At 38.8% G+C, this 13,753-nt stretch overlaps 1 protein-coding gene across 2 annotated transcripts in view; it reads right to left on the bottom strand.

Annotated features, from left to right (window-relative positions):
- Nucleotides 1–13,753, bottom strand: part of FREM2 (FRAS1 related extracellular matrix 2) — a 158,967-nt gene that overhangs the window by 22,009 nt on the left and 123,205 nt on the right. For both annotated transcript variants that reach the window (XR_003434791.1, XM_027116453.1), the window contains exons 13-16: nucleotides 12,029–12,187; nucleotides 7,948–8,251; nucleotides 5,699–5,830; nucleotides 2,335–2,666 (exon numbers count right to left, since the gene is read on the bottom strand). Coding sequence is in view for 1 of the 2 variants with exons in the window: in XM_027116453.1 (XP_026972254.1) it covers nucleotides 2,335–2,666; nucleotides 5,699–5,830; nucleotides 7,948–8,251; nucleotides 12,029–12,187 (927 nt within the window). In the remaining variant the exon portion in view is untranslated. The remainder of the gene's footprint in view (nucleotides 1–2,334; nucleotides 2,667–5,698; nucleotides 5,831–7,947; nucleotides 8,252–12,028; nucleotides 12,188–13,753) is intronic.

Genomic DNA, 13,753 nt, shown 5'->3' on the forward strand with positions numbered 1-13,753 from the left:
ATTTCAATGATTTACACTGAATCTGGTCACGTCTATTATGTTGATCATCATGCTTATGTTACTACGTTTATTTTCAACAATGCGAAAGCAGAAAAGTCCTTTCAGAAGAAACTCATATAACCAGCTGGCCATCTTACGCCTCAAGGTAACACAAGCCAGTTGGGAACTGGATGGTTCAATAATTCTTATACTGCACTGTCTCTTCTCCCTAAGTAGAAAGTAACATAAAGCGTTCAGGCAGGCAAAACTTCACTGAACCCAGCAGTTGCCAGTTTTCACCTAGTGGAGTAAAACAGTCGATAGCTCAACTACGGAAGCAGGGTAATAACTTTTCTAGTTAGCAGTTGTAATGGGAAAAAAAAAACTGAACTTAACTAAATAGAGGAACAGTGATTTTAAAACTCCAGCGAAGTAAAATTAATTTAGCTGAGCATTTTATAGTGAGGATTGGCTGGAGAGACGGATTTGCATTCAAAATGCCCTTGATACACCAGAAAAGTGGGCAGATATAGGCTTAAGTAGGATAAAGCTTAAGTAGGATAAGTGCAGGGTTTTCACTAGGGAAGCCTGTCTGGGTTGCACGTATGAAAGACAGAAAATTACCGCCATTTGCAGAGAAGATAGAAAACATTCTTGAGGCTAAAAAGTGACCACAGACTAGACGAGACCCACAGAGACGCTTCATGGGATGAAGTGCTTTTTAACAAAGAAGACCCAGAACTACAATATAATCTTATTACTATGTCCCATTTCATTTATGCCAACAGAGCCTGTGATTTCAGCAAGATCCTGAGAGAAGAGCATCCAGAAAGAAAACAGGAATGATTTAATAATGGATTGAAAACAGGCTCTGGGAGGAACGGCCAAAGGAATGGAGATATTTGACCTATAAAGGAAGAGGCTGAAGTAGATGTGTTAATATGAGTCTTTATTCTGAGAATAGGACCTTTTTTCTTTCACGTTTCTTCCAGGTAGCAAAGACAGGGTGGGAAAGAGGGACTTGAAGAGGTAACACTTATGAGGGTTTAAGTAACCTGCCCAAGAAGACGTAGCTAGAGACTGTCAGAGCCAGATATAAGTCCACATTTCCTTGATTCCAATATGCAGGCTCTTTCCACTGTTCTACACTGTCTTCCTGTTGGTGTTTTTGCTTGAGATTTTTAGTAATTCATGCAAGTTTCTGGATATTTTGTTGCTTTTAGAGGAGACAGAGATAAAAGTCTCACTACCTTGGAGCCCAACAGTTCCCAGACATAATACGTGGCCATTAGACATCAACGCCAGTGGAACCGGTCAAGATTTACAGCTTTGCTCTGGAATTAAACTGATAGTTACTGTCTACATTTCTCTTGTTACTACTTGTTTTATAGTTTAACATCACAGGAATATAGCACAGAAAAAAAAATCCAGCCTCTCCTCAGCTAAATCTTGAAAGATAAGACATCTTCTGGGTACCATTCAACGTCTTAATGTATAAGTTAGGTAAATAAGCTCTTTGTTTTAGTCCAGTTGGACAAAGCATGGCTTTTAATTCAAATACTCATCACAAATCTAAGCTACACCCTACATATTTTAGATTCTCTACTGTAACTGCTAATGGAGACCTTGCTTCACCATCATTTTAACAACAATGATGATGGTGGTGATGGGGGGGATTGTGTGTGTGTGTGTGTGTGTGTGTGTGTGTATTTTATGTGTAAATGTCTGCCTGTGTAGTATGAGGAAGAATCAGTAATTGCAGAGTAGAAATAACAGTAAGCTTTAAATGAAAATACTTTTGACTATGTTAGTGATGGAGAAATGGACCAGATAGGGAGGAAATGGGGAGAAAACTAGAAAGAAAAAGGGCGGGGGGGGCGGGAAATGGGAGTAGAAGGAGAGAAAGATAGAAGGCAGGGAAAGAAGAAAGAGAGTAAGAAGGGAGAAAAACTAGACTGACCCCGAGGACCCTCATTTGAGGTCGTTCATGGTGCATCACAGCCATCTGTACATAACACAAGAAATGAGAATGTGTACTTCAAAGAGAAATTCGTGTTTGGAGTTTTCTAATATCAGAGTAGATTTGGAGCTTGCAGCATAACTATACGGTGTCCTTTCAATACAAAGATAATGTTACTGATCCATTGCTAAAAAATACATAGATTTGGACACATTGTTCTGGAAATAGACACGGATTTCCATACCACTCATGCCAATTACCTGCTCTTTCTTCTGCCTAATAACCTACATCACCGGGATGGAAGACTGGAGCTGAGATTTATTCCAAGTCTACGTAACTGAACAAAAGCAACCGGTCTGTCCAGTGACCAAAGCTCAGATGCTGAACATCCGTACCTGTCCATCGGTTCCAATGGTGCCTCCACAGTCCGTGAGCAGCTCTGACATGTCATAGTAGCTAACGAACTCCCATAAGCAGGCTTCCAGGTTCAGATTTCGGTAAAAGCGCAAGGTATTGGAACCCCTGATAGATGAGCTGTACTGGTAAGGATACGTCTCTCCGATTATTTCTGGATTTTTGGTAGCCTCAGTCAAGAACCCGTGGTGGGTCTTTACTTCAGTATAATCCAGGAGGTTGGAGCATTTGTGGTTTCCAACTCGTGTACCATCAGGGCTGAGGGTGAGCTCAAAGTTGGAGAGCTCCTTGGTGGAGATCACGGGGAGCATGCCTACAAGGGATTTTTGTAAATCACTGTTACCATTTTTACCGACAGCAAAGGCCTTTGAACACTTTATAATCTCTTTATCTCTTGAGAAGACAAGTGTTATAAAATACTGCAGAGCAGTGATTATAAAAGTGGTATCTTAGGACCCCGGAGGATCCCGAGAATATTTCAGGAGATCTACAACATTAAAGCTATTTTCACGACTGTAAGGTATTATTGGACTTTTCCACGCTTATTTTCTCAGTAGTGTACAGTGGAGTTTTTCAGAGGCTAAAATAAATCATATATTGCAATAGATTGAATGCAGAAGCAGACATAAGAATCCAGCTGTCTTTTATTAAGCCAGACACTAAAGATATTTTCAAAAATGTGAAACTATGCCACTTTTTTGTTTTGCTTTATAAATTGTAGTTCTTTTTCTTAAAAGTATGTTTTTCGTGTTAACACGTAATAGATTTATTCTTATTTAAAAATTAATGAATAAATACATATTTAACAATACCTCAATTTTAAATCCAGTAAATATTTATAGCTATAACCCACAAAACAAAAGGTCTTTGTGGCCATAAATAATGTTGAGGGTGTCCTCAGACCAAAAAGTTTGAAAACTACCACTATACGGTATAGGCTAAGAGTTGGCAAACCTCTTCTGTAAGGAGCCAAACTGTAAATATTGTAAGGATTTGTGGGCCACAAGGTCTCTGTTGCAACTGCTCAAAGCTGCCATTGCAGAGCCAGAGCTGCCATAGATGATTTGTAAAGGAATTCACATAACTGTGTGCAAGAAGACTTAATCACGGCCAATGGATTAGAATTTTATATAATTTTCATGTGTCATGAAATATTCTACTTTCAAAGAAGAAGAAGGTTTGGTTTCTTCCAAACATTAAAAAATGTGAAAACCATTTTTAGCTTGCAGACCATAAAAAAAAAAGGTAGAAGGCTAGATCCAGTCCATGGGACACAGTTGGTTGAGCCCTGGCATAAGCAATGCAGCAAAAAGGACTGTGAAAGGGGTCTTCTCTTGACACCTTTTCCACCTCTCCCTCTTAGATCCTCTGGCCCCGCAAAAGAACTGGTCAGCTTCTGCGGAGCTACGGCTATCGAATGTTTCAGAAAATGCTAAGTCAAGCTCTAGGAGAAGCACGAGGGACCAATCTTTCTATTAGGAAGAACTATTATAGGTCTGCCCTTCCCTGATGGTCCCTTCTGCCCTCTGCACATCTGAATCACACATCCCATATGGGTCTAAAGGCAGGGTGGTCAAACATGGACCCAACATTACACTGTAAAGTAAGGAGGTGCAGATTCCTGTCCATCTATGCCCACCAGCATAAGTTTGGGTTTGTAATAAGCAGACAAAGCAGAATTATGTCCTTTTTATAAGGCAGGTAAATTCTACCTTATAGTTCCTAATATTGCCTAATGCTTCCTGTCCTTTAGGTACTTAAAATATAACTAACATACTAAGTAATAATATTAATATACTTCAGGAATAAAGCGAATTAAGAGGAATAGAACTTGAAAATGTCTTCTGTACCTGAGGAAATGTTCATAAAATGTGGGTAAAGTTACTGACTCAGAAATTCTGCCCACACTTCCCTATCCAGAGAAAATGGACACAAAATTTAACATTGTTAATTGCTTTTTTTTTTTTACCTTATTTTAATGCCTAGGAAATGTCTTAGTTGTTGCAATAAATACTGGGAAAGATCTATGAGACTCCAGATATGGAAAAGCAAATAGGTGTTGAAGGCAGGGATTGAGATTCCAAATTGCTTTCCTGTAAGTCCAAGCTCAAGAGTTTTGAAGGCACACTGTGCCGTGTCATAAAAGACAGCAAGCACGTTAACCAAAGCTTTGTTTCATTGTGTTGTGACATGTGTGAAATTTATCTAATTTTAAAGAACGTCAAAATTGTCAGACTTGAGAAAAAAACTGGCAGAAAGAAAACAGAAACACTCAAAAGAAGCAGGACTTGAAGCTTAAGTTGCAAACTGAGCATTTATTGTATGCTTGGTCATTCAGAAAACAGGCAGACCTCAGAGATATTGCAGGTTTGGTTCCAGACCAACGCAATGAGGCAAGTATTGAAATCAAGTGAGTCACATGAATTTTTTGTTTCCCAGTGCATATAAAAGTTATGTTAAAATTTACTAGGATATAGAAGATGTGGTACATATACACAACGGAATATTACTCAACCATGAAAAGAATGAAATAATGCCATTTGCAGAAACTTTGGATGGACCTAGAGATTACCATACTAAGTGAAGTAAGTCAGACAAAGACAAATATCACTTATATGTGGAATCTGATAAAAAAGTGATATGAATGAATTTATTTACAAAACAGAATCAGACTCACAGAGCTCGAAATCAAATTTATGGTTACCAAAGGGGAAACGTGGGAGGAAGTGACCAATTAGGAGACTGGCTTGGGATTGACATATACACACTACTGTGTATAAAACAGATATCTAACAAGGACCTACTGTATAGCACAGGGGACTCTACTCAGTTTTCTGTAATAACCTATATGGGGAAGAATCTGAAAAAGAATGGAAAATATATACATATGTATAACTGATTCACTTTCCTGTACACCTGAAACTAACACAACATTGTGAGTCAACTATACTGCAACAAAAAAATTAAAAACAAACCATACTGTAGGCTATAAAGTGTGCAATAGCGTATGTCTAAAAAGCAATGTACACACCTTCATTAAAAAATACTCTGTTACTAAAAAATGCTAACTATCCCGAGGGAGTCTTAATCTTTTTGCTGGTGGAGGGTTTGAAATATTGAGAGAATTACCAAAATGTGAGACAGAGACATGAAGTGAGCAGGTGGTGTTGGAAAAATGGCGCTGACAGACTTGCTGGAAGCGGGGTTGCCACCAACCTTCCATTTTTAAAAAAACGCAGTATCTGGGAAGTGCAATAAAATGAGGTCTGCCTGTGTTCAGTCAAATAAAGCAGGTAAAGAGAAGCCCAAACCACCTCCATGGATTTGCTTTCCCAAGTCACCTACCGTCTATGTGGGGCATGGTGACGGCGAGCCTGATGAGGTTGGTATACTCTGGGTCCTCGGGACCCGTGTAGCGCAATTTAGCTGAGAAGGGCTCTGCTCCCACTATCCCTGGCACCCGGGGCTGACAAAGACCTCGAGGCAAAATGAAGACATTTATGCTAAAAGAAGATAATAGACAACACTGGAAGTATATATTTTTAAATAGGCACTATGAATTTTCTGTGTACTTTAAAATTCTCTGTGAACTAAGGCACTGCTGAGAGTTGATATTATGACGAAGCAAAAGACCATCATGGGAAAAGTAATCCCAGCAGACAGTTCAATGGCTTCTTCTTAACATTTGGGGTGTTTTATAAAGTTTAAGAAAAAATAAATATTGTTCAATGTGATTTAATTTGTGCTGGACACCATCTGTTATGGTCATATTCACAAAATCGTCTTAACATAAAGTATAAACAGGCATAGTAAAAATGATTGAAAAACAACAGGAAAAAGTAAGTGTAGCTTAATTAAATGAATGAGATTGTTACCTTAGAATTAAATCCTTAAGACTAGTCATAAAATTTACATTATTTATAATAAAACTAAAAATGCACTCATTCTAAAAAACAAAAACTAGCCTTCTTAGAATCAGAGAGCAAAATATATAGTTTTCTCTATATATGTAATTTCTTACAGTATGTGTATTACAAATTATAACTCATTGTCTAATCTATCTATCTATCTATCTAGAATTTTAACATGAAAAACTTCCTCGTATGTTTGCTTTGAAAGCACTGTAGTGTCTTCATTTTAATACCATGGAAGAGACCGCCCGATGCTGGATCACAGTTTCCAGAGAACTAGGCAATAAATAACTTCTTTTCTGTCTGTAGAAAACAGATCAGAATCAGGCCCTAGCATCTGGGATGTCTGCTCTATTAATTGGGGGTGACTCACTTTAAGGCATTGTTTAATTTAGTTTTGGTACCAACACAATAGTTTGGTTTTAAGAGAAATCTAAAAACCATACATTCTAATCCTAATAAAAGAACATGGTTACTCTACGTGTTATCAATAAATATTGATCCTGAGTATATAATGGTGGGAGGTGGTACATATAACTTTTCTTGCTGCAACATATGTACATCCGAAGTGTTGTACACAAATGGAATTTTTAGAAATAGAATCTTATTAAAAGACTGTTATTTGAAAACTCTGATTTAAACATTCTTCTGCAGAGTAAAGGATTAGTTTATAAAGTGGATTTCCTGTCTCGTCAGTGTTGTCTCCGGCCACATGTATCTTCCACCTCCACTGTGTCCGGGCCCTAGCCCTGACCTCAACCTCCCCTCTAATAACCAAGTATGGACACTAGTACACACCTCTCTACCTGGACTGTCCTTCCCCTCCTGCCCCGGCAAACTCCTGTTCAGCCAGCCACCAGCTGGGAGTGATACGGCATCACATATGAGCTGCCCTGTCCAGATCCGACCCTTGCGTACCAACTGCTTCGTCTCCTGATCTCCCTTCCTCTCCCTTTCATCCTGCCCCATTTCTCTGCTTGTAGTTCCCAGAATACTCCACGTTTTTTCATGCTTCTACGAGTCATTGCTCATGCTTGTTTTCCCCTACTGTTTTCAAGACTCAGCTTAAGCATCTCCTCTTTGATGAAACCTTTCCAGATCCAGTCAGGCTAGAACCCATCACTACTACTTTTGCATTTCTGTGTCCTGTCCAGACTAAAATTTGTCTGTGTCTTCAGTTTGAGTATGGACTCCTGGAAGGCAGGAATCCTGCCTTATTTTTCATATGACAGCCAAAAGCCTGACATATGCTCAGTGATCGAAAAATGCAAAATGAATAAATATTTGTTTTCTAATGAATATTTTTGCGAAAATAGATTATCATTTAAAAATACTTATAGAGGGCTTCCCTGGTGGTGCAGGGGTTGAGAGTCTGCCTGCCGATGCAGGGGACACGGGTTTGTGCCCCGGTCCGGGAAGATCCCACATGCCGCAGAGCGGCTGGCCCGTGAACCATGGCCGCTGAGCCTGCGCATCCGGAGCCTGTGCTCCGCAACGGGAGAGGCCACAACAGTAAGAGGCCCGCGTACCGCAAAAAAAACAAAAAAAAAAAAAACAAAAAAAACCCGTATAGAGTATTACGGAATACATGGGGCATTTGGAGGAATGAATAACTGGAAATTAGACATATATAACATTCCATGGTATTCCAGCGACCTTCATGTGAAAACGGCCATGCACTACCTTCTTCTCTGCCGATGGTTACGGTAGGGCTCATCAGCTCCAAGCCTTCATTGCCATCGGCATTCACAGCCCGAGCCGCACACTGCACCCTGGAGCCAGGCTGGAAGTATATGGAGTCTAAACTGATCCTCTTGGATGAAGTGAAAAAGGTGTCAAAGTCCACTTCTCTCATGGGGCTGGTGACTCCGTCGGGGCCCGCGGGTGCGCTGATCAGCCATCGGTACCGGGTCAAAGTGTCATTGATGTTCTCACTTGCACAAATGGATCCTGTTTTGTCATAGTCCGGATATTTAGGGTTGCAAGCCTATGGGAAACAAGTAACTATGTTAGGGCCACAGTTTAGAACAAGGTGGAAATTATTCCTCTGAAGTTCTCTCTCCCTTAGTGTTTTCACTGCTACTTTTTTTCCATTTCTACATGTTATTCATGCAACTTTCAAATTCCTAGTCCTCGCGATGCTAGCTTTTATGAACTCTAATCTTGCATTTCAAACAGCTTATTGGCCGTTTCCACCTTTAACCTGATACGAGTAAAAGTGATACTCATTTCATCATCTCTGGAATCCTCAGAGTTGTCGAATCGTCCTTGTTCTTTTCTCTCTCCCTCTCTTCTCTCTCTCATTTTGCCCCCAACATCCAGTGGGTCAGTGAACTTGGTTGATTCTTTTTGTAGGATGTCTCTTAAGTTGGTCTTTTCCTTCCCATTCCAAGCATCACCTTTCTATCTAATTCAGGGCCTTTCTCGTCAGGTGACCCCGGTTGCCATGGTAACACTCCAATACAACCCCTCTTCTCATGCCATTCTTCTGTGCAAGAGCTCCCTGCTACCCAACAAATAAAGTGCACGTTCCTTAATATAACATTTCAAGACCTCTGTAACTTGCACCGCATTATTATTTCTGCCTTGCTAATCCAATAAACATTTATTGTATACCTATTATACGTAGGTCATTACACCAGGGGTATTGCAAAGTAAGAATAAATGCATCCCAGTTTTTGCTCACAAGGAGCTTATAATTCAAAGGTGAGAGAAGGCAATTGAAAAAGTAACTATGCCATTTGTAAGGCAACCACTTCATACAGGAATGACGTTTCCTTATGTGATTCTTTATTTTTTTATAGGTATAGGAATGCCAGAGATTTCTGTGCATTAATTTTGTATGCTGCTACTTTATCAAATTCATTGATTAGCTCTAGTAGTTTTCTGGTAGCATCTTTAGGATTCTCTATGTATAGTATCATGTCATCTGCAAACAGTGACAGCTTTACTTCTTTTCCAATTTGGATTCCTTTTATTTCTTTTTCTTCTCTGATTGCTGTGGCTAAAACTTCCAAAACTATGTTGAATAATAGTGGTGAGACTGGGCAACCTTGTCTTATTCCTGATTGTAGTGGAAATGGTTTCAGTTTCTCACCATTGAGGAGGATGTTGGCTGTGGGTTTGTCATATATGGCCTTTATTATGTTGAGGAAAGTTCCCTCTATGCCTATTTTCTGCAGAGTTTTTATCATAAGTGGTGTTGAATTTTGCTGAAAGCTTTCTCTGCATCTATTGAGATGATCATATGATTTTTCTCCTTCAATTTGTTAATATGGTGTCACATTGATTGATTTGCATATATTGAAGAATCCTTGCATTCCTGGGATAAACCCCACTTGATCATGGTGTATGATCCCTTTAATGTGCTGTTGGATTCTGTTTGCTACTATTTTGTTGAGGATTTTTGCATCTATGTTCATCAGTGATATTGGCCTATAGTTTTTTCTTTGTGACATCTTTGTCTGGTTTTGATATTAGGGTGATGGTGGCCTCGTAGAATGAGTTTAGGAGTGTTCCTCCCTCTGCTATATTTTGGAAGAGTCTGAGAAGGATAGGTGTTGGCTCTTCTCTAAATGTTTGATAGAATTTACCTGTGAAGCCATCTGGTCCTGGGCTTTGGTTTGTTGCAAGATTTTTAATCACAGTCTCAGTCTTAATTTCAGTGCTTGATATTGGTCTGTTTATATTTTCTATTTCTTCCTGGTTCAGTCTCAGAAGGTTGTGCTTTTCTGAGAATTTTCCATTTCTTCCAGGTTGTCCATTTTATTGGCATATAGTTGCTTGCAGTAATTTCTCATGATCTTATGTATTTCTGTAGTGTCAGTTGTTACTTCTACTTTTCAATTTCTAATTCTATTGATTTGAGTCTTCTCCCTTTTTTTCTTGATGAGTCTGGCTAATGGTTTATCAATTTTGTTTATCTTCTCAAAGAACCAGCTTTTAGCTTTATTGATCTTTGCTATCGTTTCCTTCATTTCTCTTTCATTTATTTCGGATCTGATCTTTATGATTTCTTTCCTTCTGCTAACTTTGGGGCTTTTTGTTCTTCTTTCTCTAATTGCTTGAGGTGCAAGGTTAGGTTGTTTATTTGAGATGTTTCCTGTTTCTTAAGGTAGGATTGTATTGCTATAAACTTCCCTCTTAGAACTACTTTTGCTGCATCCCATAGGTTTTGGGTCGTTGTGTCTCCATTGTCATTTGTTTCTAGGTATTTTTTGATTCCCTCTTTGATTTCTTCAGTGATCACTTCATTATTAAGTAGTGTATTGTTTAGCCTCCATGTGTTTGTATTTTTTACAGATCTTTTCCTGTAATTGATATCTAGTCTCATAGCGTTGTGGTCAGAAAAGATACTTGATACGATTTCAATTTTCTTAAATTTACCAAGGCTTGATTTGTGACCCAAGATATGATCTATCCTGGAGAATGTTCCATGAGCACTTGAGAAAAATGTGTATTCTGTTATTTTTGGATGGAATGTCCTATAAATATCAATTAAGTCCATCTTGTTGAATGTATCATTTAAAGCTTGTGTTTCCTTATTTATTTTCATTTTGGATGATCTGTCCATTGGTGAAAGTGGGGTGTTAAAGTCCCCTACTATGATTGTGTTACTGTCCATTTCCCCTTTTATGGCTGTTAGCATTTGCCTTATGTATTGAGGTGCTCCTATGTTGGATGCATAAATATTTACAATTGTTATATCTTATTCTTGGATTGATCCCTTGATCATTATGTAGTGTCCTTCTTTGTCTCTTGTAATAGTCTTTATTTTAAAGTCTATTTTGTCTGATACGAGAATTGCTACTCCAGCTTTCTTTTGATTTCCATTTGCATGGAATATCTTTTTCCATCCCCTCACTTTCAGTCTGTATGTGTCTCTAGGTCTGAAGTGGGTCTCTTGTAGACAGCAAATATATGGGTCTTGTTTTTGTATCCATTCAGCCAATCTGTGTCTTTTGGTTGGAACATTTAGTCCATTTACATTTAAGGTAATTATCGATATGTATGTTCCTATTCCCATTTTCTTAATTGTTTTGGGTTCGTTATTGTAGGTCTTTTCCTCCTCTTGTGTTTCTTGCCTAGAGAAGTTCCTTTAGCAGTTGTTGTAAAGCTGGTTTGGTGGTGCTGAACTCTCTCAGCTTTTGCTTGTCTGTAAAGGTTTTAATTTCTCCATCAAATCTGAATGAGATCCTTGCTGGTTAGAGTAATCTTGGTTGCAGGTTTTTCTCCTTCATCACTTTAAGTATGTCCTGCCAGTCCCTTCTGGCTTGCAGAGTTTCTGCTGAAAGATAAGCTGTTAACCTTATGGGGATTCCCCCTATGTGACTCTTAAACTATTGACATTTTCATCGGACGATCCCAAACCTTCCCTCACAGGTGGAGCTGCTGTTCTATCTCCTAGTTTGTATAATGATCACATCATGCCTTATAGTAAAGTGACTGATTCTTATATATTTTTCTCTCCCTTTTGTTTAAATCCTTGAGTGTAGAGTTCATATCTTATTTTTTTTTCTCTCAGTGGCAAACCCTGAGATAATATGAGATAACACACTATGTGTACATCAGTTAGTAAACCTTTGTTGGATGAAGGAAGAAAAATAGGACCTTTACTTGATCAACAGTTTCCTTTCAAAAGTTCATAGATTAAATCCTGCAGTTTTCCCCCACTTTTATTTCATCATGACAAAGCCCATACTATATTGGTTAATGTTCATGATTATTTTAACTATTTTACAATTTTCCTCAACTTCCTACTCACCGTGATACAGACAACAGGATAACCAGACACAGGTCCAGCACTCTCTCTGGCTCTGTAAGTGTCATCATACATCAGTAAGGACACAATTTGAGGGACAGAAGGAAAAGTGACATCTGCCATGCTGTTCAATTCTTCTATGTACACAATGGCTTTGGTGGCCTAGAAGGAAAAGATAATTCTCCATGATTACTGACATACTAGACTCATGCTGCTTCTATTGTGCAGAACAATACTCACAATGCTTGGCAAGTCCATGGCTTCATTATAGTAAAAATTGTCACACCCAGAGCCTCTGCAGTGTGACAGGCTCTATGTGCTTTGTTCCTCATGACCCTGGCACCTGGGCCATATCTTATGGTGCAGGGGAGGGTACCCGAGTCCTGGGTTGGCCAGTGGCCCACAAAGTATTTGGGCTTGAATTTTTTTCTCCAAATTGTGATGATAGTAGTTAAGTCTGTCTCGGGGTGGTAAAGTGGAAGATCCATGAAAAAGTCAATTAGTTAATAGTGGGAGGAAAGCTGAAAGAGACCAGGGAGAAGGCAGATCCCAGAGGTCACGTGACAGCATGGACCCTGCTGAAGTGGAAATCAGGTGAAAAGTGAAGCTTCAGAGGAGCAGAGGACAGAAGCACAGGCAGAGGGAGAAGCTGAGTCAGACAGAAGAGGAACCTGTGAACATCTACTGGGGGTAGAATGACAAGGAAACCCCACTGACACATTTGCCTTTTGCTCCCGAATCATCTTCCAATATCCAACGATACATTGCAGTTTCCAAGCCTATATTTACGTGTGTCTTCTTAAAAGGGGCTTTGATCACTTGAAGTGATTTGAGTGAATCTCTGTTCCTCTTACTCTAAAGAGTTTAATATGATGCTCCATAAAAACTAAAGACTCACTTCTTATGTGATCAAGACTTACAAAAATATATTGAAAAAGATTTTCTGCCCCTACTTCTTGCATTTTAAATATGACTTAAAAAAAAAAAAACCCAAGGCACTGTAAATACCATCAAGTAGTAAAAATTATAAAATATTAAAAATACCTGTACTTAAGGGAAAAAAAAGTCTCCCCAATTTGATCTCATGCTAATAGTGAAACAAATAATAAAAGAAATCGAGTAAATGTAAGCACAGATACTGTAAACATTGGCCTGTTCGTTAAATCATTTAGCTTTAAAAATTAGGCTTAAAGGTCAAAATTCTACGGAAATTACATTTATCTTGAAGAATATCTGGTTGATGAAATAATATAAATTAAATAAACACAGGAAAGAAGTGCTAGGACAGTAACATTTGGGTCATTGAGGCTCTGGACATCAATTTAATAAAGTTACAATGAGCAGGTGGGAATTTTGAGGGTTAGCAAACTGTTTTGTGGGTTGAAATGTGTGTTTTAATGAGTTGTGGCACTAAATTAATAGCCTCATCTTTGTGCTGAGACTATGCCTTCTCTCTGGAGGTTAACCCCAGATTCAGTCGTTACTGACTAAAATAGGAAGGGTAACTGGGCTGATGCAGGACTCGGAGGCTCTAGTCCTTGAGTTTCTACAAACATGATTTTTCAAGAAAGAGACAGGAATTTTTTATTTTGGCTGCACCATGGGTCTTGCAGGATCTTAGTTCCTTGACCAGGGATCGAACGCGTGCCCTCGGCAGTGAAAGCATGGAGTCCTGACCATTGGACCGCCAGGGAATTTAGGACTTTTTTTTTTTTTTTTTTTTTTTTT

This window comes from Aethalodelphis obliquidens, unplaced genomic scaffold (genome assembly GCF_003676395.1).
Source record: "Aethalodelphis obliquidens isolate GAN/ISIS:26980383/991018 unplaced genomic scaffold, ASM367639v1 scaffold16, whole genome shotgun sequence".
In the NCBI taxonomy this organism is placed as follows: Eukaryota; Metazoa; Chordata; class Mammalia; order Artiodactyla; family Delphinidae; genus Aethalodelphis; species Aethalodelphis obliquidens.